This window comes from Parambassis ranga, chromosome 15 (assembly GCF_900634625.1).
Source record: "Parambassis ranga chromosome 15, fParRan2.1, whole genome shotgun sequence".
Taxonomy (NCBI): Eukaryota; Metazoa; Chordata; class Actinopteri; family Ambassidae; genus Parambassis; species Parambassis ranga.
The window spans coordinates 4,121,997-4,145,617 of NC_041035.1; the positions used below are offsets into that span (position 1 = coordinate 4,121,997).

General features: G+C 41.5%; 1 protein-coding gene across 4 annotated transcripts in view; it reads right to left on the minus strand.

Moving 5' to 3' along the window:
- Positions 1–411: 411 nt before the first annotated feature.
- The window catches only part of LOC114447695 (intersectin-1-like), a 33,652-nt gene continuing 10,442 nt past the window's right edge, over positions 412–23,621 (minus strand). The window contains exons 12-46 of one of the 4 annotated variants that reach the window (XM_028424094.1): positions 23,255–23,394; positions 22,906–23,028; positions 22,453–22,602; positions 22,156–22,296; positions 21,968–22,055; positions 21,675–21,814; positions 19,864–19,947; positions 17,198–17,322; positions 16,836–17,113; positions 16,597–16,751; positions 15,606–15,850; positions 15,328–15,502; positions 15,126–15,212; positions 14,861–15,009; positions 13,140–13,219; positions 12,881–13,053; positions 12,716–12,761; positions 12,358–12,479; positions 12,140–12,263; positions 11,508–11,750; positions 6,754–6,875; positions 6,562–6,668; positions 5,927–6,028; positions 5,750–5,831; positions 5,559–5,657; positions 5,393–5,476; positions 5,068–5,151; positions 4,829–4,960; positions 4,634–4,714; positions 4,289–4,410; positions 4,082–4,164; positions 3,894–3,977; positions 3,731–3,795; positions 3,315–3,423; positions 412–3,226 (exon numbers count right to left, since the gene is read on the minus strand). In XM_028424094.1, coding sequence (XP_028279895.1) covers positions 3,078–3,226; positions 3,315–3,423; positions 3,731–3,795; positions 3,894–3,977; positions 4,082–4,164; positions 4,289–4,410; positions 4,634–4,714; positions 4,829–4,960; positions 5,068–5,151; positions 5,393–5,476; positions 5,559–5,657; positions 5,750–5,831; positions 5,927–6,028; positions 6,562–6,668; positions 6,754–6,875; positions 11,508–11,750; positions 12,140–12,263; positions 12,358–12,479; positions 12,716–12,761; positions 12,881–13,053; positions 13,140–13,219; positions 14,861–15,009; positions 15,126–15,212; positions 15,328–15,502; positions 15,606–15,850; positions 16,597–16,751; positions 16,836–17,113; positions 17,198–17,322; positions 19,864–19,947; positions 21,675–21,814; positions 21,968–22,055; positions 22,156–22,296; positions 22,453–22,602; positions 22,906–23,028; positions 23,255–23,394 — 4,373 coding nt within the window. In that variant the 3' untranslated portion in view covers positions 412–3,077. The remainder of the gene's footprint in view (positions 3,227–3,314; positions 3,424–3,730; positions 3,796–3,893; positions 3,978–4,081; positions 4,165–4,288; positions 4,411–4,633; positions 4,715–4,828; positions 4,961–5,067; positions 5,152–5,392; positions 5,477–5,558; positions 5,658–5,749; positions 5,832–5,926; positions 6,029–6,561; positions 6,669–6,753; positions 6,876–11,507; positions 11,751–12,139; positions 12,264–12,357; positions 12,480–12,715; positions 12,762–12,880; positions 13,054–13,139; positions 13,220–14,860; positions 15,010–15,125; positions 15,213–15,327; positions 15,503–15,605; positions 15,851–16,596; positions 16,752–16,835; positions 17,114–17,197; positions 17,323–19,863; positions 19,948–21,674; positions 21,815–21,967; positions 22,056–22,155; positions 22,297–22,452; positions 22,603–22,905; positions 23,029–23,254; positions 23,395–23,621) is intronic. The other 3 variants (XM_028424095.1, XM_028424097.1, XM_028424096.1) reach the window with 3 other exon arrangements.

The following is a 23,621-nucleotide window of genomic DNA, read 5'->3' on the forward strand; positions in this document are numbered from 1 at the left end:
CTTGTCATCATTTGTTCTCCCATGTGGTAAAATTAAGATTAACTTTATCGGTCCTCATAGGGAAATTAGGTTGAAAATGAAGAGGTAATGGAGGAGGGAGAGAGGGAGCTGATGAGGAAGAGCACACACGTGTCATTTGGAGAACATTTTGGACTCCAAATGATCCGGTTTCATGTTGCTATTCAACATGTTTTTCTCAGTCTATGTAATGAAACTGAACATTAATCATTCGTGGCGCAATAACAACTGTGTTTTAAAAATACATTTCATAAGCTCCATAGGAAATTGGATAATCAGACTGAAGTATTATCCTAACACGTCACATGGAGCCTTATTGCCTTCCTTGCTGGAAGAAAAAACATCTTACCTGCTCCCAAGTTGTGAGACATCGACAACACAGACAGCTGCAGGCTTGGTCCAACTGAAGTTTATTCTGAATATTGAAAGACAACAACGTACATCATCTTCTACAGTGATAATAACAGCAGGCTGTCTTTATGGCCCCTCAGCGCTCATATATTAACTCTCAGATAACAGCAGTATTATACACAACCTGGAAGGTAAGACAGTAAGAACAAGTTCAAACCGGTTTAGTTTCAGTACAGTGTGAAGAGGAGTACAGGGGGAATTAAGACTTCATCATCATTCATCATCATCATCATCATCATCAGCTTCAGTCCTGGGGAAACATAAACATTCGTTCACACCTTCCTCCACAGTCAAGCTGCTAAAGCTGGCTGTGAGCCGTGCTGACTTCTGATTGGACAGTGGCTGGTCACTAAGGTAACTGTTGTCTCAGTGATAGATTCAGTACTGTAACCGTGGCATTAAATTAAAACGACTGACTAGATTTACTAAACGGCCAAAGTAGCTAGCTAGCTTATCTATCTACAACCGTGCTTAAAAGCGTCCAACTGGCTAATGCAGCCGCCATTTTGAATACTCAGGTCACTAAACGCTACCTGAAAGACAATACGCTGCCTTTAAAGAAACTCCTGAGTTTGTGTGTTTTTTTGTTTTTTTTAGAAATGTAGTGAATGATATGCTTAAAAATAAAGCGGTTAAATAAAAATGACAGCTGACATCTTGTTATGTAGTTCTGATGTGTGAGCTGGTCCGTGTGAAAGCGCCAGAAGTACACAACAGTTCACAAGTTTAAAACAAGCGCTTCCCCTTCAACACAACACACCAGGAGGGATTAGTTCTTAGATCCTTCCAACCTGTATAGGGTCACAGGGCACAAAATAATGCAGCCATTTCTCTTGCTGTTGTCAAATAGATTGCTCAATAATAAGACATTTTTGCTCCAGTTGAAGCAAAAAAGACCAAAAAAACAAAGCTAGGCTATGTCTAAAACTAAAAAAAACATGTTTAACTGTTTTTATCAGTCTTCCATGTAACAAATATGACTCGGATTACTCAAAATGGCCGCTGTATGATGATAATCTAGGTCTGTGGATTTGTGTTCTGCTCTGCTCTAACCTCAGGAACAGTGTCTGTTTTAAAAAGTGCACATTTAAGTTATTTCTCAGAGTCAAAGTTTGAAAAACGCAAAGTTACATTTATGTAGTACAGAGCCTGTTTGAGGGCCTCCATTCCAGCGCCAGGGCCCCTCTTTGTATCCGTTCAGGTTTTTACCTCCCTGCATAGTGACGGCCTCTGTGACAGCTCAACACAGCAGCAACATAACGTCAGGTGTGTCAAAAAAAAAAAAGATCTAAATCTACGGCCCCCGTGTGCGTCAGAAAACAATAAGACATTCTTGTTGAACAGTACCTTAGTTTAAATCACACCTGTTCCCTGGGTGACTGCACTTCAGCCACATTATCATCAGCATTAACATCATTTATGCATGTGTAAGGGACACCTTGAACATGCGTCTGTATATTCACCAGACACTTGTCAAATATTTGTTTAAACGTTTCTATAGTTTTTTTTAGCTTATTAGCGTCGTTAGCATTTGTCATTAAACCTGTACATATTTAGCACTTTCTGAGATAAAATGTGGCAAGTGTTCAGTGAGCAGACTCAAGATCCCTTTACATGCAGTACCTCAATCATAAGACTCTGAGAGACTTCATGTAAAAAATTAAATAAAAGTAGACTGAACCGTGCCTTTAATTTGCCTGTCCACCTCGACACTGTCATTCACACCCACATCTCAAACACACACACACACACACACACACACACACACACACACACACACACACACACACACACACACACACACACACACACACACACAGGGGTTTGCTTGGACAAAGAAGGGCTGGGATTGTCACTGGAGTGTCTGTGAGACAGAGTCTGATGAAGCAGAGGGAGAGAAAACAGCAAAGACCTGGCTGATGTCCAGGACTAGACTAAATACTGATGAGGACTAGGCTGGCAGGTGGACTGGACTGGACTGGACTGGAACAGAAACTTAGGTTTTCATTTCTTAGGAGCGCCACATCATTCACGCTATTGTTATTTACAACTACAAAAGCATCACTCCAAGAACCTTAAACCATTTTAAGACCAGTAATACTGAATTTAAGATGTAAATAAGACGTTTGTGGTGTGGAAAAATGGAAGAGGAATCAGTAATTGATGGTTATGGCAACTGATATGTATTTATTAGCTCTTACATCTTAATTTTGCACAGTGTGTGCATTGAACTGCATCTGGAAGGAGACTTGTGTGCAGTGTTTTAAATGTCTGGTTAACATGTACTAAAACTAAAACCTTTTATTTCAATAAATATTATTATTTTCTTTAAGCAGTAAAATAAAAATGAGAATAAAAATTGCAAAAAATCTTAAAATCAGCAGGTCATGAGAGAATTCATGGATTTTGGGGTAACTGCAGGTCTTTTATCCAGCAGGCAATTCAGCCTGCGTCTGTTTTCTTTTTACTGACCAAGCGTTTTACAGCGTGTGCCGCCCCCCTCCCCTCCCTGACCATAAACAGCCCGAATGTGCGCACCGAGAAATGAGAGAAACCAGACCAGCCCAGCCTGATCCAGCTCACCTGTCAACTAATCCTAATCTTAATCTCTCAGGTCGCATCCAGTCGGGTCTGGTCCTGACCAGGTTTCATGGTTCTTCAAACAGCTGGAGGTCCAGTCTGACCACAATCTCCCCTGTGGGAACCTCATGGAGCAGCAGCCTCTTTGTGATTGGTCCTTTAGAGCCCTGATCCTTCTTTATTTCAGCCAATCGGATTTCTGTCCTACCCAGGAAGTCTGAAAGAGGAGAGGACAGTCGAGAGGGTGATGAAAATAAAATAATAAACAAATGTATGCCTCCTGCAGGAGAGGTGATGTTACTGACCGTCAGGGGAGAACTGGTCTCGTTCAAACACAGTGATACAGAGGACGTCCTGTTCGAGGTCCTTTATAAAAAACTGACAGTTGGAGTTCCACTTAGGATTCAAGGTGTCCTGCAGAGAGAGACAACAACATTTTGAAGAATCTCATCCACAAACAGAAGCCAACATTCACATTTCTGCAGTTAGAACAGAGGATAATTATTCCTAAAAGCTCTGTGGATGTCTATTCTTTGTAAATAATTAAACACTAAGCATGAAGCTAATTAATACATTATGAAAATCTTAGAAACAATGACATAGTATTTGACTACTAGACTACTATTTTGTATTTATCACTCCTTTCATTTAGCACAGCCACAAAATAAAATGTAGGGTTAGGGTTACAAAATATTGGCGACTGACACAGCATGATTTGTACCTGTAATGTTTTTGTGATATGGCACTGGGAACCCATGGTCACCTCACAGTATGGGTTACTTTTTCCTGGAAGCACAGACATTATAATGAAATCAAGAAGAAGTCATTTATTTACTTAGTATAGATAGTAACGATACATTTGTCAGTGACAGGCGTGTACGTACCATGGGAGCGACAGGGTTTGAGCTCGATTCCCTCCACAATATTGACCATCAGTCTGCCGATACCTGTAGCCCGCTGAGAACGCACTGAGGCACACAGACAGGCGGGTTAATGATGATTCTCATGAAACAATAAGCTGACGTTCGTTCGTTACTAGAGCTCTAGTGTCTGTGTTGGTGGGGACAGGTACCTAGATACGCCTTCTCCCTCTTCTTCTTCTCCGTCTCAATAAAAAGCTCTGAAGCCGCCTTAATTTTCTGAACCCACGCCGTTCTGCAAAAACATGCAAATGCAAACTTTGAGATAGAAACGGTGATGTGAAGCTGGACTCTGACTGCCGGGCCTTTTCAGGAAACACATCGTTTTAGATTTTCTCAGCAGTGGAGAAACACGTTACCTTTCATTGATACTCTCTGCTCTGAGTGTGTAAACTCTGTCTATGTGAGAGATGTGGAACAGAGGTTCATCTCCTGATGGGTCCGTTGGCAGCTTCACTAACACTTCATTTAGGAAGATGGGCTGAAACACACAAGACATATTGGTTACTAGGGGTCACAGAGAGGTTGCACATACTTTTAATGTAGGTGTGTTTATTTTAAAAAGACTCAGCGAAGCTGAGGTCTCAAAATGCAGTGTAAAAACTGCACACAAACACTCCAGCCCGTACAGCAGAAACGAGTGTGTGTGAGTGAGTGAGTGTGTGTGTGAGTGTGTGTGTGTCAGTTTGTGTGTGTAATCTCACCGTCTTGTACATGCGGTATTGGAGGTGTGTTTTTGAGGAGAAGACTTTATCGGAGCCTGATGACCCTAGAGGTTTGGTAACCTGCGAGAAGGAAAGACTTCATTCATAAAGGCCCTTTCAAAATAAAAGTGTATAAATTCAAATGAAAGATGGATTTAGAGACAGGGGAAACAGGTGCTTCCATGTCCAACTCACCTGTGTCAGCAGCAGGAAGTCGTTGAACAGGAAGCCGTACAGCTCCTTGCTGCTCTTGGCTTTGAACAGCTTCCCACTGTGGAGGAACTTCCTGGGACCCAGGCAGTTGGTGACGGAATTAAAAACCAGTTGCTGAAGGAAACAGAGGGAAAGAGTGCTATAATCTAACTGTGAGAGATTTAAATCAAAACATCTATTTTCCAGTTTTTATGTAACCTTGTGAACTGCTGTTTCCGTACCTCTGACAGACCCTCACACTGAACGTGAGCTTGAATCCACTCCAGACGATCCGAGTTCTCCTTCTCTCTGACGCCCTCATTCACCTAAGAACATACAAACACACACTGAAAAAACACACACATCTAATAACTTTGCAGAAGCTCTGTGTGTGTCTCCCAGATGTTTTTAGTAGGCAACGTTTTAAATGCAAAGGGTGGACAAAAGTAAACAAATGTACAGTGATGTGTCCTAATCAGGCCACCATACAGAGGTAAAACCATTTCTAAGTAATGAGTGTGTGTGTGCGTGTGTGTCTGTGTGTGCGTGTGTGTTTTGTGTGTCCACCTGTGAGCACAGCTCCTCTGCTTTCTCCAGCGCCGCCTTCAGATGGCTGTGGTCCGGATGAGACTCTGGAGTGTTTTCTATAATCTGTCATCAATAACACACATATTCATCAGAAATACCAAAAGTGCACGATGTCTCGATTTTTCACGTGTTCGTTTACACATACATTTTTGATAATGAGCGGGTAGCGTGTGACTCTCTGCATGGGCTTGAGCAGGAAACTGGACAGAGGCATTCCCTTACACCTGGGATCCATGGCTAACCTCTGACAGAGAGACAGTTAGAAAGGGTGTTTAGTCTGCCTGTTAAAACCTCTTTACTGACTGTTTTCAGGAAGGGTTCGATAGATTCCTGTACCTTGAGGAAGTCTTTGATCTCAGGGTTGTCGTCAGTCTTCTGTTGAATCAGCGTTGCCCCGTTGAGCTGACACGAACAGAACCTGAACACAAGAAGAGATTGATGTATTTAAAGAAGAGACTTAATTACCTTCCAGACTGACTCAATACGTGATCCACCACAGACGGCAGACAGAACCTGATGTATGGCTGCATGTGAGGAAGCTGGTTGGTCAGGATGTCCCCGATCATCTTCACTGGCATCCGATCGCCCGACATCTTCTTCCTCACTCTCAGAGCCCTGCAGGGAAAGAGTTGGTCAATAACACCTGAAACAACAACACTGGGCTCCAAACCTCAGTGATATCTGTGTAAAGTGTAAATATATAGACTATAGACACACATTATAATCAACAGATATTGGCCTTAACACAAGTATCAGCCATCTGCCAATCAAATAGTCATATCAGTAGAATTCAGCAGATGAATCACAAATGATGTCGCTATTTAGAGACCAGTGTGTGTGCAGTGTGGAGGATTTTTGTGTCTAATACTGTTAACACAGTTGTTGCATTGGTATTTCTTTAACACTAAAAATGAGATTATCCAGTTATATATGTTAAAATAACTTTAAGAAAGGCTTAGGGAAAATATGGAATATTACTCATCCCTAAGTAACATTAGTCATATCAAGTAAGCAGCAGAACTGTGCATTTAACCATCTGGGCTGACGCAAGTGATACTTTGGTTTGTGTTTACTGATGTGTATCTGATGCATATGCTCTAATGTTATAACACTAAGTGTCTGTATGACCTCAGCACATTCATTCTTACTTGAGCAGCTTGATGTTGCACATGATGAGCTCCTTCCAGTTGACAAAGATCATTGCCACCTCCTTCTCCGTCAGCAGCTCACACTCCAACAGAGGTTTGTGGAAGATCTACACACACACACACACACCAGTTGTTTACTTCATGTGCTGCGTACAGATAAAGGTATCTTCCTATAGGAGGTTATGGTCTCACCTCTGTGACGAGCTGCAGATCGTTGACGTAGTTCTCCTCTGTGACGATCAGCTCGTGGATGTACCCCTGCCTCTTCCTCTCCATCGGACTCAGCATGTCCAGCAGGTGAAGGTCAGCGCACCCTGTAGTGCAAATACACACACACACACACACAAAAATACACCTGTCAATCAAAGTTTCTCAATCAAACCTGTAAGGAGTGAACACAGAAAAAGATACCTTTTAATAATACATTGCATTAATACATACATACCTGAGGTCAACATAGGGTCATTTGGAGTCAGCTCAGTAGGAGTGTTTAAGTCAAGAGTCTGTCAGTCTGTGTTATGTGTATCTAAATTTGTCATGCGTTCAAAAACCTGTCAGACCATTTGCGATCATTTTATAGTTTCACAAAATTCCCATTTCCTGCTTTTGTTTTGAAAGCACCTGGCAGAGAAATACTGATTGAGCTGTTTATGACTTTTGTGAGCTCAGACTATTAAAAGAAAACTTGCTTTTCCTGCGTTAAAGTGACATTACTCTGTTTGCGCACCAGGGGGCACAAGAACTGCATATTACATTAACAAATTCAAGTAATGCAGCATTAATAGAAATATTTACAGTGTGAGTGAGTGAGTAAGGAGGCTGGTTGACTGCGGTCTGTCTCAGAGTGTTTAATCATCAGATTCACTGCTTCATCAAAATTTCCACCAATAAAACGTCAGGACATTTTATCTATCAGCACTATGCTAACATTCTGTACATTCCATTCATCCATTCATTCAAGTATCCTTTTCATTCTCTGATGTATCCACCTGACCATTCATGTCCATTAAAATTGATCATTCATGCTTCACACACTCATTCATGCACGTACTGACACCAAGTGCAGTCTGGTTACATTTGGCTTGGCTGTTAATCCATTCATTCATCAGAGCTGCAATTTATACCCATTTGCATAAGCTGTTATCACCATTCATTAGATTAAGTATAGATCATACAGAGCTTTCTTTCTTTTTCTTTTCTTTTTTCAAACAAACCAAACTAGACCAGAGCCACACTTCTACTGTGTGTGAAGTTAAAAATAATAAAAGACACAAAGGTTAAAAAAGTTTGGGCTGCACCATAAAATAAAGAATATGTGCATATTCCCCCTGCACATTCAGAAATGATGAAATAATGCTAACGGTAATGGAGATAGCTGCAGATGAGAAGCATGCAGTAACAAGTAGATGAGGCAGAATGTGGCTCAGGTCCAGGTGGGTCTTTGTTCTAAAATACATCTTGACGAAGTCTTGACCATCGGTTACCAAACTGATGACGACGTTATTCCTCATCTGTAATTTAAAAAAAAATACTCCCAAAATAATACCAGTTTGTTAAAACACCAATGGTCTCGACTCGTCAACCAATCAGAGAGCTTAACCTCCAATACTGACACGCTGAGGAGCAGCCGATGGGATCCAAGCAGGTTAATAATATTAATAACTCTATTGCTTGTTGTATAAAAAGTTGTGTAGTTCAATCATTTCGTTCATCGTTTGTGTTTCTGAGGGTAAACATTAAAATCACAATACTGTCAACTGAATAAACAACAAAAAACAAAACAATACAAATTTGATATGGCAACCCCTATAATACTAGTCTGTTGCTATGCGAACAAACACAAGGAAAGGCAGAGATACACGGGGGTGTATGTCACCATGGTAACTGGTAATATACAGTATATAAATTTGTGTCAAAGTGAGGCTGTGCTGTCTGCATGTATGCTCCTGTACTGTCCCTATTAATTCAGTAATATGATAAAATGATCCACTGTGAAGATGTGGACATCAGATTTGTGTCACAATACGCTGTCCTTTTTTTAAGATTGAGTAGGGGTGAAAGGATTCTGCATGGACTCTTATTGTATGAGAGAAGAAGAACTTCAAAAAAGGATGTAACTTTAAAACTGAGCCGCCACAAAAGACAGCAGAGAGTTTTGAAAAAGTAGTTCGGCATTTTGGGAAAAACGACCCCTCTCGTGTGGATGTAAATTGATTAGCATAGCTGTACACACTGGATCTTGTTTAAAGGTGTACTTAGCTAATCGAAGCTCATCACCACCCGACTTTACCAAAATATCAAACTGTTCTTTTAACTGGAATGATTCAAAGATCTGATAACGGCCATGAGCTTTTGTGGTAAATCCTTCCACCCCTGCTTATTCAGAACCAAATCTGTCCAACATCTTGGTATACCTCTAAACAACAACATCCAATCTGCGTAGCAACAGACAAAACAATAAACATGTAAACAAAAAAACATAAAAAAAATCACTTAAAGTTAATACATATTCAGATTGTTACACTACTATTGATAAAAACAGTGTCACTGTAACTTGGTGTTTATTCTCCAGACTCTTTGTACCATGTTGTTTTTCTTGAGCATTTGATTAGCTGGTACGCTAAGCAGTTAAAGTACAGCATGGCTGAGTCTCACTCCAGCTGCTTTGCCTCCTTCTGTGACAGAGGAACATGGCTGAAACTAACTGGAAAGCCACAGAAGGCTGCATGATGTGGGCTGAAACTCACTTTAGCTGCTGTAGGACACATCTCAATACTGCCTCATTTGCTCTCCTCTCCTTTATCTCCTTTTGAGCGGGGAACAAAGGGAGAAGGGGGAGGAGAGAGGAGTCTTTGGCATTAAGGAGAGGAAAGTAAACTTTAATATTGAGACTTGTCCTCCGGCAGATAGTGGGTCTTTCTGTGAAGCTGTGGGAGGGGAGGGGTTAGTGAGGACGTGGAGCCAGTGCTTTTGACTGACAGGTGAATGAAGCTGTTTGCAGCGAGGTTAAAAAAAAATAAAAAAATAAAAAATGAAAAATAAAAAAGAGAAGAGGGAGGGGATCAGCTGAGCGACTAATGATCTCCCAAAAAGCCACAAAATGACCCACTATCCACTTTTCCACGCTAGCATAGGGCTGGATGTTAATATGTACGTGTGTGTATGGGTATGAGTGTACAGTCACTGTAATCCAGTCAAAACATGAGCATCAGTAAATCAGAAAGGAGCTCAATAGTCTCTGTTCTCCTCAGTTCTCCCTTCACTCCTTATCTAAACACCAGTGACAGATGAAACAGAAAGAGAAGAAGACAAGATGGAGGAGGAGAGAAGAAGAAAAATTAACAGGAGAAAGGAAGAGAGGAGTCCTGACTACTGATCTCCAAATCTCTTAAACAGTGCTGTTTGGAGCCAGAGCCTTAGATAAACAGAGTTTGGCCAAGTCCAGTCAGAGCCATGCATAGACAGAGTTCTCGCCACCACTGGGTGTTTTATTTTTTAACGTTACAGTCTGTCTGTGTGTCTGTCTGTCTCTCTCTCTGGCTTCTACTGGTGGAGAGTCGCCATTTCCGGGTCATGTGACCTCTTGCTGCTGTCCCATTGGTTGAGTGGCCTAGTGGGCGTGGCCTAGTGGGTCTCTTTGAGGGCTTTGAGGAGAGGGGGGTTCTGGGTAATGATATGATCCTAGAGAGAGGACGACAACAACAACATCAACAAAAACAACTAAACAAAACAACAACAACAACAACAACCAGTTGGGTGCTAGGTGGGTGGAGCGTGCAGCAAGACAGAGAGTGTGGAGGTGTGGCCTAACCTAACATAGAAATAGAGGATCTAGAGCGAGCAGCAATTTCTTGTACTATTTAATACAAGTCCCTATTAAACTGCTAAAGGTTTACTATAAACACGAGAGGGCCAAGGCCACTCTGACGGTCAGATTTAGTGGCTGAAGCTGATACTGTAGTGCAGTAGTTTTCATTTTATTGGATTGATGTTTTTAATAGGATCAATACAGTCATGTTTTTCACCGTTTATTATATTATATAATTTCCACATTACTTTTTTCGCCATTGCTTGGCCAGATCATGATGCATGGTAATGTAGTAGTAGTGGTAAATTTTCCATTTCATGTAAACTTTAAACTAAACTACACACAAACAAAAATAAAGTTTAAAAACAAAACAAAAAAATACTACAAAAATCTAATCAGTTTACCTTATAATTTATTTATACACTTGAATTATTTAATTACTCAATTATTTTTTATTTATTATTTCCTCCAACTAATTTACCAATGAATAACTCTTTTAATTTATAATAATATTTAAATAATATTTAATTTTCTGTAAGCAGCTCTGCATCTCTAATCTATTGGCAGGGTGAGTTGCAGGAATTTAAAATATAATCATATGTAAATATTTGTTTTATATTAAAAACATAGGTTCATCTGTTTGTCAGTTGCTGTGGTCCTTTTTTGTCAACAATAAAAAGTAATTAATACTGTGGGACACACTGTTGTTATAAACACAAATTTAGTCTGTTGCTCCGCTCTACGATCTCTAATTCTATGGTGGATCATGCTGAAGGTACACATGCAGGGAGGGGGGCACTTGTACACTGATGCCTGCAACACAAGCATGCACATACACACCATACAGACACACTGACACCATCCAGAGGTGGCGCATGACTGGGAAGGTATCAAAGAGGCCCAAAGGAGTGGCAAGGTGAAAGTGAAAGGTCAAACCAGCCCAGGGTCAAAGACTGAGAGAGGGACAGCATCTCCACACCTGGCTCTGGGGTGTGTGTGTGGTGAGAGTGTTTCGGTGTATAAGTGTTACACTACTTTGCGTTCACATTATGTTTTTGTTATGCTCATTTTGAACGTATTTTGTAATCCACCCTAGAGGTGAGAGTGTGTGTACTTGACTGTGTGTGTGTGTACTCACACTGCGTGCTCGGGTCAGTATCTGTGGTGAGTTTGACGTAGTTGCTGGGAAACAGACCCTCCCTCCCATTGAGCTCTCCCTTCCACCAATCACAGTCATCCTTGTTGAGTACTGTGATCACCTGACCCTTCTGGAAGGCCAGCTCATCATCATTCTGTGCCACGTAGTCGTACATGCCGATCACCTGACACAGCGCTTCAGGACCAAAGACAGATAAGATGGGAACACAGTCAACATTTTCAGCTGGAAAAGAGACAAAATAATATTTTATTTTCAAGCATTAGAAAAAAAAGTTGTATATTTATATAACCGTCTTTTCTCCCTATTTGAAGTACTCCAAGTGTTTGTGAGCAACTTAGAGTGAAGTGTCTTGTACAGTATAAATGACTGAAAAACTATTCTCTTGTTACCGGTAATTGAGTTTCATGTCAGTACCCCTGTTTGGTTTGCCTAGTAAGGCATGCCAACAAGTTAGCTTTCTTTTCTACTGTCTGATTTTCTTTTGGTTTTCTCTAGTTCTTGTAATTACAAATCAATTGTTTCAGATGTACCAGTTTTAGTTTATTCCAGGACAACCAACTGATTTTTAAAGGAATTGGAAACTGTACGGCTTTGTTTGCATGTCTGTGTACCTGTGCTGGCAGGAGCTAATTTAGGAGGGGTTGGCTCTGTGGGTGTTGTCTTGCTGGTACTTGGGCTAAGCAGCTTCACATAATTGGCTGGAAACCAACCAATCTGGCGCTTTTTCCCTCGCGCCTGGAAAATAACAATACACAGTAGTAGTTATTAGTAAGTAGTTATTAGAGATAATAAAATAGAAATTTTTTATGTATTATAATTTCTTGTGTACCTGGAGCTCTCCTTCCCACCAGCCCCCTGGGTTCTTTTTCCTGATGAGAATTAGCTGTCCTGGAGCTAGTGTCAGCTGCTCTGCTCCTGTAGCACTGTAGGGGGCGATCACCTGAGCGATCTCTGAAAGGATGAAGGACAAAAAGAAGATGTAGTTAGTTCTGCTCCTGCAACAGCTGCATTAAAAGATCCAGTCGAAACACAAATCAGCCAAACTTTGTTTATAAAGAATGTAATGGTTTGATGAGACAACACCAGGCTTTGAAGATATACTTTTATTTAACAATTGACACCGGCAGTTGGAAGTACAGTTTGGGCTACTGCAGCTGAGCTAGAATAGCATAATAGAGAAGGCTCACCTGGTTTTTTCCCAAGACTGCCCGTCTTCCCTGCTGGTCCCAGAGACTACAGACAGAAATTTACATTATAAATCATAAGGAAAATTATTTTCAACCTGTAAAAACTTGCAAAACTCTTGCAAAACGCTTTTGCTTTGATCTAATGTGTACTTCCTGAGCTCTCACCTCTGATGCTGAGTCCCGTGGTTTTACATAGTTGGATGGGAAGACCCCAGTCTTTCCCCCAACCATGCCCGTCCACCAATCCCCTTCTTTTCTGGTCACCATGACGATGTCTCCTTGCTGGAAACTCAAGTCACCCTGCTCGTTGCTCTCGTAGGTGTACATGGCCACATATTCTGAAAAAAGGATGTGGATACAGTCAATGAAAAGCATTCACCTGACTAAAAAAAAACATGTATGAATTTGTGTCTTAGTCTGTTACCTTCTCCAGAATCAGAAGGTTTTGTTGGAGAAGGGGAGGGACGTTTCCCATTGGGTGGGCTCTCTGATATTCCAGATTCACTTAGAGAAGGACAGACACAAACAAGTAAAATAAAGCCCATTAAATTCACATTTCCCTTTAGAAATCACACCAATCTTTAGTAACCAGATTTAGAGTTAGGTTCAAATAATAATATAATTAGCAATTGCTGTTCTGTCACTATTCATTAGTTATGCTGTCAGCAAAGCCCCACCTTCTAATATGTCTCTATGTCAAGGTCATACAGTGCACGTTCTTACATGCGGCATAAGATGGCAACACTCATTTGATTTTCAGCTGAAATGTGATCATGTTGCCCATCTTCATATCCAGTTTATGGTCCTATCTGTATGGAGCCAAATCAGGGTCATAAGTTTTGTTAACCTGAAAAAATAAAATTCATTCAAACACTAAAACTTGAAACTGAAAATTTATGTTTTGATGTTGATTTTTTTCAGTTCAAAATGTTTTTGGAATCAACTTTGAAATTCTTTTGAATAAATAGTTTATTTTCAGGTTTCATGTCAATAATTATTTTCATATTTACCATTTTATTTTTTAAGTTTCAGAGTTTTTGTTTTCAGATTCAAATCTTAATTTTTTACAGTTTCACATCTTGTTTCTTCAGGTTCAAATCTTTTTTCCACTTTCGCCTCTCCTTTTTTCACCTTTGAGGTTTTGACCCCGATTTTGCGGGGGGGTGGGACATGGGTGTGGCCTGCTGAGTGACAGCAGGACAATGAACGCTGAACGTATTCGGTGTTTTCACCAGTTGAGTCTCGCTGTAACTCAGCACCGACGCTTATTACTTCTCTGGTGCACAGAGCAGGAAGAGAGTGACAGCCAGCCGATAGTTCCTTACAGGGTCCGCCAGGAGGCCTGCATGATGTGTTTAGCGTCTTATCGCTTCCACAAATTATTAATATTCTCCCTTTTGATGCAACACTGTCTACAACTTTGCCTGGTGTCAGTGTTTTGCAGCCAGTCACGTCAATACGATAGATAGCGCATGTTGAGTTTAACTGAGCACACGTCCGATGTTCCCTGAAGGCACCATGGCCGAGCTAAGGCCTCAGCCCAGAGCGCGCTCTGCCTCAGCGTTCATTGTCCTGCTGTCACTCAGCAGGCCACACCCATGTCCCACCCCCCCCCGCAAAATCAGGGTCAAAACCTCAAAGGTGAAAAAAGGAGAGGCGAAAGCGAAAAAAAGATTTGAACCTGAAGAAACAAGATGTGAAACTGTAAAAAATTAAGATTTGAATCTGAAAACAAAAACTCTGAAACTTAAAAAATAAAATGGTAAATATGAAAATAATTATTGACATGAAACCTGAAAATAAACTATTTATTCAAAAGAATTTCAAAGTTGATTCCAAAAAAATTTTGAACTGAAAAAAATCAACATCAAAACATAAATTTTCAGTTTCAAGTTTTAGTGTTTGAATGAATTTTATTTTTTCAGGTTAACAAAACTTATGACCCCGATTTGGCTCCATATATCTGTGGCTGCACTTCCACTGATAGAACTGAATCATGTGACAAACAGGGATTTAATCCCAGAAGTTCCCAACTCCAAAGGTCAGCAACAGGGGCAAAATTATGCTATATTCTGACCCAACTGTAATCTGAGAAGTGACAGCATTTCGTGCAGGAAAGTCCTAAATGTGAGCTTTTTAACCTACCTGCTATTTTTGCCTCTTACTGAAGCACTTGGAGGAGGCGGCATGGTGGCAGAGATGAGCTTGACATAACTTTTGGGGAACCAGCCTCTTTGTCCAGTCTGAAGTTCACCTAACCACCACATGTCCTGCTGCTCCAACACTGTTATTATCTGGATTAAGAAGAATATTAGCAAAATTACACAGAATTCACCAAAAAGAGACCAACGCACATGAACCAAACCACCACTTGGACTTAAGACACAAGTTAAGGTCACTGGACATTTACCTCGTTCTTGTTGAAGTTGAGGTGGTTGTCCTTCTTGGCCCTCCAGGGATACAGTGCCTGAGCCTGAAGACCCTCGACTTTCTCTCCCTAATTAAAAACAATTATTCCATCTCAGAGTCATGATCATGATCGGCTGTGGAAAAATCATTCTGTCTTTTGCCTAAATGGGCAGAATTTACAATGAGCTTCATCAACTCGTTACCTGTCCCAGCACAGGAGAAGGAGAGGAGCCTGTAGTCATGGTTGCAGGTGTGAAGGCGGATCGTTGCCGTAGTTGAGCTGATGGAACACTCAGAGAAGGATTCTGACTGGAGGAAGAGGTTGGCCATGCGTCCCAACCCTCGCTATCTGATTGGCTAGCTGTGTTAGAGGGCCAGCTGAAAATACATCAAGGAAACAAAATAAATGAGTCATATAATGAGACAAAGATTAACTGTCAATGTTCACTAATCGGACTCTGATTTTATCAACATCACATACGTAGTGCTAAAGTCAGCCCAGTTACTGTTAGCAGATGATGTGGAGGAGGAGGCGTGTCCAGAGGGAGGAGGGGGTGTAGTGATTGGCTGCTGGGCTGACGTGGGTGTAGCTGTGGCTGCGGTGCGCAGGCTGATGGGTGCTTCGCTGTCAGGTATCCGCTCGGCATAATTTGCTGGAAACCATCCTGTCCGTCCTCTGAGCTCACCTCCCAGCCAGCCGGGCTCACCGGTTTGGGACTCATCCACCTATCGGAGCAGAGAGGCAGGGTTAGGATGGGACTGAGGCAAGAGGGGGGCCCTAATGTGGTAATTTACAGAGATGAGGCGTAAACAACAAAAGGCCACAACAGCTGTTCAGAGACGAATCAGTCCTTTGTATAGGTTCCACTTGTATATGTGGCATGCCCACCAAGGGTATTATACATTCTGCGTTATATTTATTGAATCGACTCATAGCTAATGCTAAGTTTCCATCATTTGAAAGTAGAGTTAAATGTGTAACATGTTTAAAACAAAAATGGGAAGCTAGTTTATTAAATAAAAAACATTAAAGAAATAATAAAATAGCACTTTTCACAAAGCAGAAATGTGTGAGTGAACCCTTGCATTTCTTAAACACATCCACACCCTTTCACATTAACCATGATTTGCAGCATTTCTGATTAAAAAGAAAAAGAAGCCAACATCCATCCACTGCCAAATGAATGAACATGAAGATGACATGAGATGGACCCATGACAGCGTTCTGGCTTGTGATTGGTGGAGGCACAACACTTGATGGGGGGGGGCAAGAACTTACCCATTCCCCCTTCACCTTCAGTTTGCACAGCAGAGAGGAGAGGAAATAGTTAATACACACAACACGCAGTCATACACATGCAGAAGACAGAGTCAAAGGGACAAAAGGAGGAGTTATCAGTGACAGCAGGTGAAGTCATTTGTGTGCATCATTTTCTCTGAGCTATGTATAGGCTCCAGATGTTTGTGCATACCATGATGACATCTCCAGGAGTGATGCTGATCTCATCATGGCTACGAGCATCAAATGGATATAGGGCCCTATAGTAGACCACCTTCACTGGCTGCTGGTCAAAGCTACTAACTGGCACCTTCTGGTCAAAGAGACTGGGACCTGGAGCCTTCTCCACTTTAAGTAAAGATAGACAAGATATATATATTAGACACACAGACTAAAATCCAGTTCACTATTACAATCTGCTATTTAACACACCTGCTGAAGCCCAGGGGTCAGCTGGCTGGCTGAACAGCTTGTTGAGTTTATCCTGCATGTCCTTCTTCCCCCTGCCCTCTTCCTCATTCTCTTCTATCGATCCTGCTCCTTTCCTGCCCTCTTCTTCCTCCTCCATTCCTCTCCTCCTCCTTTCCTCCTCCTCCTGTGTCACCCTGTTCAGCCAGGCATGGGGAGCCGAGACGGAGGGCGGGCTGGGAGGTTTAGGAGCAGAGCTTGGTGCTTCATCCCGCCAGGTGACACCTTCATCTGACGACAATCTGTGGCAAGAGGTATTTTCATATTATAAAGCGAAACCTATACAGTATTTTAAAATGTATCCATACCCTTGATCCCAACCTCACCTGCTCTCTTGCAACTCCACAGATTTTCTCTCGCTCTGGGTGTGTATGAGAGACTGTGAGTTTGTGTCTCCCCCTAGCTCCTTCTGTTTCTGTCTCTGCTGCCGGCTGTGGATCTCCCGCAGCTCCTGCAAAGCATCACGGGATACAGGAAGGAACAGTAATGAGGAGGAAGTGGGAGCAGAGGGTTGGTTGCTATGGGTTTCCATCGACAACAAACAAGAACAACAACACCAGCAGCAGCAGCAAGTCTGTATTAGTCAGGTGATTGAGGCAAGCTCCGCCCCTTCTACAGTGTCACTGGGGCAAAGAATGACCCTGCTGGTAACAGTGTTATGTACTCCAAAATGACAAAAGAATCAACTTAAATTGTCAAAAATACTCAAATAAGAATATATTGCTTTGAAATTCTTCTGATTCTTCCACTGGTGCTACATACTGGTTGGGAGGGTGAGACACAAATCCTGACTGCATCACCTGTACAAATGCAACAAGCAGCCAATGAGTGACAGGGAATCCAGTAAGACCATCTCCGCCAATGTTTTCACCATGGACAGTCACTTCCTTTTCCCCCTGTTCTCTGCAGATTCTGTCTGAACAGGATTTTAAACCACTGTGACTCTTGAGCAGCTTAAGCTGGCATGCATAAACAGATGTCCAGCACTTTCAAAGCCTTTCAATGTGATCCCAATGACTGAAGAGAATAAATATCAAACAACCTGCAAAATTGATGTTAGGTATTAAGTAAATTTAGGGATTACTTTTAAAATCTTTTTGGGGTAGGGACATCACTGGAATGAGGGACTTTGTCACTACTGGAAGTTGGCACAGACTCAGCCCAAAATTCTCAGGCTCTCAGGTGATGGGGCGGAGCTTGCATGAGCCACAGTCTGTTCATGGTAAGGGTTAGAGTAAATTAAAAAAAATAAAATAATAAAAAAAAAGGACGGGTTGAAGTGGGTGGATTTGAGGGTGTGCAGAGGTGGAGGCAGGGGGGGCAGTTCTGTGTAGTCATGACAACCAGCTGTGCCATTAGAACATACTGTTACTATAACAACACAAGGCAGCTGTCGTGTTTCAGCCAAACAACCAACATGAGAAAACCTTGAGAAACAGGCAAACCAGTCAGAGAGGAGAGACTGACACAGGAGCATAACTCCACACAAAAATACCCGCAACAGGAAGTGGAGGAGACAAAGGACTACACGCACACACACATTCATTCATTCACGTAAAGTCTGTGTTATCAGCATAGTAGCCTGATACACTTCTACTTGTCTGGCTGAAACATCATTTGGTAGCATACAGGTAATGTAGTAATCTAGTAAAGCAGCCCAGCATAAAGTCACTTGATCAAGAACACCTGCTGCCCTAGCCTACGGTGTTAACTATGGGAGCATAACTAGACAGGTGGATAAGTAATAAGCTAACACCACCTTAGCAAAAAAAAGAATAGAGAGGGTAAGAAATTTACAGAGTGAAAGACAAAGAGGGAGAATGATAAAAGATAAGGCAAAGAAGGAGATTAGAGAAAAGAATATAAGGTTAGAGAGAAAGAGAAAGACACAGAGTGAGGTCAGGAGAGAGAGAGCTGGACTGTTGCATGGACCTTTATAACGTAGTCTAGCCGAGCCAGACACACTCTGACGGCTGACACACACTCCTGTAGCTGTCCCTGTTCCTGGTGCTGAAACACACACATACACGCACACACACAACAGTTCAACAGACATACATGCATAGAGTTAATGTTTTAGATAGAATGTGTTGCAAGTTTATTTCAGAGCTCTGTGGACGATGGTGGACACAGGACAGTTCATAAATGTTCATGTCTGAGTCTTCATAATTCAGCATTAGATCTGTTTTTGTGTTTTTTTTTACTTCACTTTCTTTTAGAGCTTTAACAAAAACAGAGACTCATAAGGAGAGGCTGTGTGATTCACTGTAATGACTAATGTGCTGTTACAACTGTAAATATTCAGTGTTACAAAAACAGGCTGGCAACAGCCCAGCTGGCAGCCTATGAAGCGCAGCACACAGCAAGCCTGATCTGTCTTTTTTTTTTATTCATCTAAACTAATGGATAACAGACAATAATCTTAGCTTCTTATATTCTATATTAATTAATAGACAATGTTCCATAGTTAACAAAGGATGTGAGGAGTTTACTGTTACTGTTTAAATTTCCTTTGTTAGTAGTTTCATCAAGAAAGCACTTATTTGTTCTGGATTAGCATTGCAAACCTGCATATATCTGAGATTAGAAAACACACAAGAACCATAACATCAGTGTGAGTTTTGTTTTTAACAATAACAGTGAGGCCTCAAACTGCTGCAATGCATCTATTTGCCTGGCGGGGGCAGCACAGTGCAGCATACATGTTTACCACAGGCCAGTCTTTACAAAAGTCTGGTATGTCTGTGATAGACAGCAACGTCTTCTACAGTGACGAAAACATCTGTAGCTGGCATGTTAGTAGACAAGAGGGTGAACAGTGTTTGATATGTAACTCCTTTTTAACATAGTGCAGTCCAATCCAAATGCAAATCCAGATGGGTCTGCCATTAACAGCAGAAAGATTATTGAAAGATTAAGATATTATTTTATATAACAGAGTATAATCCCAGCTGCAGTACCACCCCAGTCCAGCAGTGGCAGTGTGCTCTACCTGTCTCCCTCTCTGTTCCTCCTGAAGCTGGCGTCGCAGGGCTTCTATCCTGGCACAGTGGTTGGCATAGAACTCACACAGAGACTGGCATGGGCAAGGGAGCAAAAGGCCAGTGTAGGAGATAAAATAAAAGGAGTAGAAAATATAGAAGGAAGGGTTTATTATGTGGATTAAATCAAGAATACAATAGGGAGGAAAATGAATGGAAAGCAGGAACAAGTATAGACATGGACAGCGAGTAGAGGCAGCATTGTGGATGAAGAGTCCCAGTGGGTGCAGAGGACAGATGAGAGTACAGCAGTGTAACAAGAGAAGATTTCAGGGAGAAAAAGTGGTGTGAAAGGGGAAGTGTAAGGAAGTATAGTCAAACATAGTTCAAATCTCAGTGGTCAATGCCTGTGTTCAGCAAAAACTTACACCACTGAGACATAGAGGCACTTTACTGTGAAGAAAAATAATCATCCAAACGGTTGCTGTCATTGGAAAGCTGCTTTGCTTTTCTAAACCACTGTATACTGTTGTCTGCACTGAATAAAGCTCAGAGCCAGTTTCATTAGATTAGCCATTAGAAAAATTAGTTTACTGTGGTCTGTGCTGTCTCTTCTTTCCTCCCTTTCCTACTCGTCCTTCATCTTACTGTAACAACTTTCATCCATGTTGCAGTAGACCCCAGGACTAACTCTCTGTCTAACAAAACAAGAAGAAAGGTTTCTCCAGGAAACTTAGACTGCTCCATCTTTGACTTACATTAAGCAGCAACCCTGTGTTCCTGTGTAGAGCTCAACGTTTACCAAACCACATCATTGCATGTAAAAACACATTAACATGAACGCAAACACACATGCAGAAGTAAGCTACAAATATAAAAACCAGAAACATTAACAATTATATTTCACTGATAAGCTGTGAGAATGGAGTCGAGGGATGAGACAGGACATCATTAAGGAAACAATTACTGTGTTACCAAAATACTTAATGAGGTTTAGTTAAACAGATCTATAACATTTACAGGCAGACATACCACTACCTTATTAGACAAATAATGTGGGATAGTGAGTGTTTTATTAATTTAAGTGCAACTTAAATTAAATTTTTAAAGTTTAGCTTTCACAAGTTAAGAAGCCCACGTGTGTGAAAATGTAAAGTGCTCTTGCATTTTCCTTGATAAAAAAAAACATATGTCTGCTACCCTGTTGTGTGTAAAACATTAGTCAATATAACTGTTTTGAAGCCATATCTTTTACAGCTTCATTTTAAGTAGGGATGTCCCGATCAGGTTTTTTTGCCCTCGAGTCCGAGTCTAACTCATTTGATTTTGAGTATCTGCCGATACCGAGTCCTGATCCGACTCTATAAAGGCACTCATTGCAGCAAAACCTGTGTGGTTGTGTGTCTCTGCCACCGCATTGGGAGATTTCACACACGCAGCAGCTCATCGAGGTCTCGAACCCCGGACCTCTCGCACCAAAAGCAACTGTCATACCCCTACACTACAGGACACAGAGCCACCCTGCAGCGAAGGCGTTAACTTCTAATCACCTAATAAATATATATCCGAGTCCTGACCGGGAGGTAATGTCCGATTCCGATCGAGTCTGAAATCACGTAATCGGGCCCGATTCCTGATCACATGATTAGATCGGGACATCCCTAATTTTAAGTGTACCTAATACATCAATCCTGTCAGATTAGTTAATGAATTTTTTTGCTTATTAGTCAAACTACATAATTGTGTAACCAGGTATTTCCTGGGGTATACATAGCTGTCCTCTCCTGTCCTTAAATAACTTGTTACTACATTAGCAGTTTACCTTCAGTTGGGTGTTGAAAGCGTCTATTTCCAGCAGTTTGGCCCTGGTCTCTCTCTCCACAGCATCCAGCTGCTCTCTGAGCTGCTGTCTGCTCGTCTCTTTCTGCTCAACGGCTTTTTGCAGGCACGACAGACTATCACCTAAATGCACAGAGAGAGAGAGAAGGGCAGAACAAGACTGTCAGGTTAAATAGTCAGTTAGCAATGCCAAAAGCTCATTATTCACAGAATAAAAATGTATATAAACCAAACATTTCTCTTGGTTTCATTCAAATTCTAATATGTAGTACTCACGATGCAGACTGTTCTGCTGAACCTGCTTCAGCTGGTCGTTGAGACTCTGTTTATCAGGAATTAGCCTCCCTAACCACTGCTGGGAGTCCTGTACACAACCAGAACAGAACAGCAGAAAATGACACACCACTTTCTCAAGTGATAAGACGAATGGCAGAACCTGAGGGGGTTGTGTTTGTTTAGAACACCTGTAGCTGCTGTTGTAGCAGTGTGATTTCTGCAATGCGCGTTTCTCTGGTCTGGTTGGTCTGCTCCACCTCTCTCCTCTGAGCCGACAGACGAAACCGAACATCCTTCAGTTTACCCTCCAACTGAGTCTTCTTGTCATTCTGTGATCGGATGTAAATATGTTTAATACATACACTCGCTGGCCTTTGCTTCACTTCAGTTACTCAATGAATTCTCTCTTTTAGTATTTCCAAATGATATGATGTAACACTACATGTCTACTACTCTCACAGGTGCTGGTGTATAGTTTTGATTACCAGAGCTTCAAGTTCAAATTCCAGGGTCTTCTTTCTGGCTTTGAGCAGCACTATGCTTTCCTGCTCCCGGTTTCTTTGAGTCAGAAGCTCCTGGCGACGTTGCCGCTCCCACTCCAACTGACGCTGGCGCTCTAATTCCCGCTTAGCAGCCTGGAACGAGAAATTTAATTTCACAACACTATATTACAGCTCCTAAAACTGCAACTGCATTCTAAATTTACACAAGATTGAGTATTACATCAGGCTGCAGTCATATAGTACACACTTCATTATACACAACAAGGCATCTGCCTCAGAGGTGTAAATTAGGCTCTTACTGGAAGAGCTGAGATTTAAGGAGGGTGCTGAAAGGCTTCTAAGTTGTCTGCAGCAGATGTAATTATAAGTTTGCAGCAGCTCAACCAAAACTCTTCAATTAAAACGCAGATGCATGGAAATCGTTTTCTCCGCTACCTCTCTCCTCTCGATTTCTTTGCGTCTCTCCTCCTCCCTCTGCCTCTCCAGCTCTCTCTGTTTCTCCAGTTGTTTTTCAAGCTCTTGTTGTCGTCTTCTCTCCTGCTCCAGACGCTCGCGTTCCTGTAACACAAACAAACATATGAGCTGGCAGAATAAACAGCCCTTATTTTTTCCCCAATTAATTTTTATTTCCTTCTAGTTTTAAAAACAAAATTTGAACAAATACTGAGACAGGAGACTGTGGCTGGTACAGTGAAAGCACCATATATTTTATGGGTTTATATGCAAGCCATAAACATCACCAATTCAAATTACATACTGTATGGAAATGGTCAATATTGTGTACCTTTCGTTCCTGCTCCTCCCTCTCCAGAGCAGCCAGCCTCTCCTGTTCTTTCCTCTGCTGCTCCTGCAGAGCCTGACGTCTCTTCTCCAACTCCAGGTTCCCTCGCTCAAAGTTCTCCCTCTTCTTATCCTCAAACGTCACTGTGGTCAGAAACATGGAGTATAATAGTATTGATACAAACAAAACAAACAAACTAGTCTGTTTTAAATGAAACTGCCAAAAACACATAACAGAAAAAAACAGACTGTGGTTCCCTTTGCATCCTAAACACTGGTTCTGACAATTAAGGCAGTTTAATGCTTTGTATGCAGCCAATAGATCACAGACATGAAAATACTAATAATAAAAGAAAAAATACAGACACCCG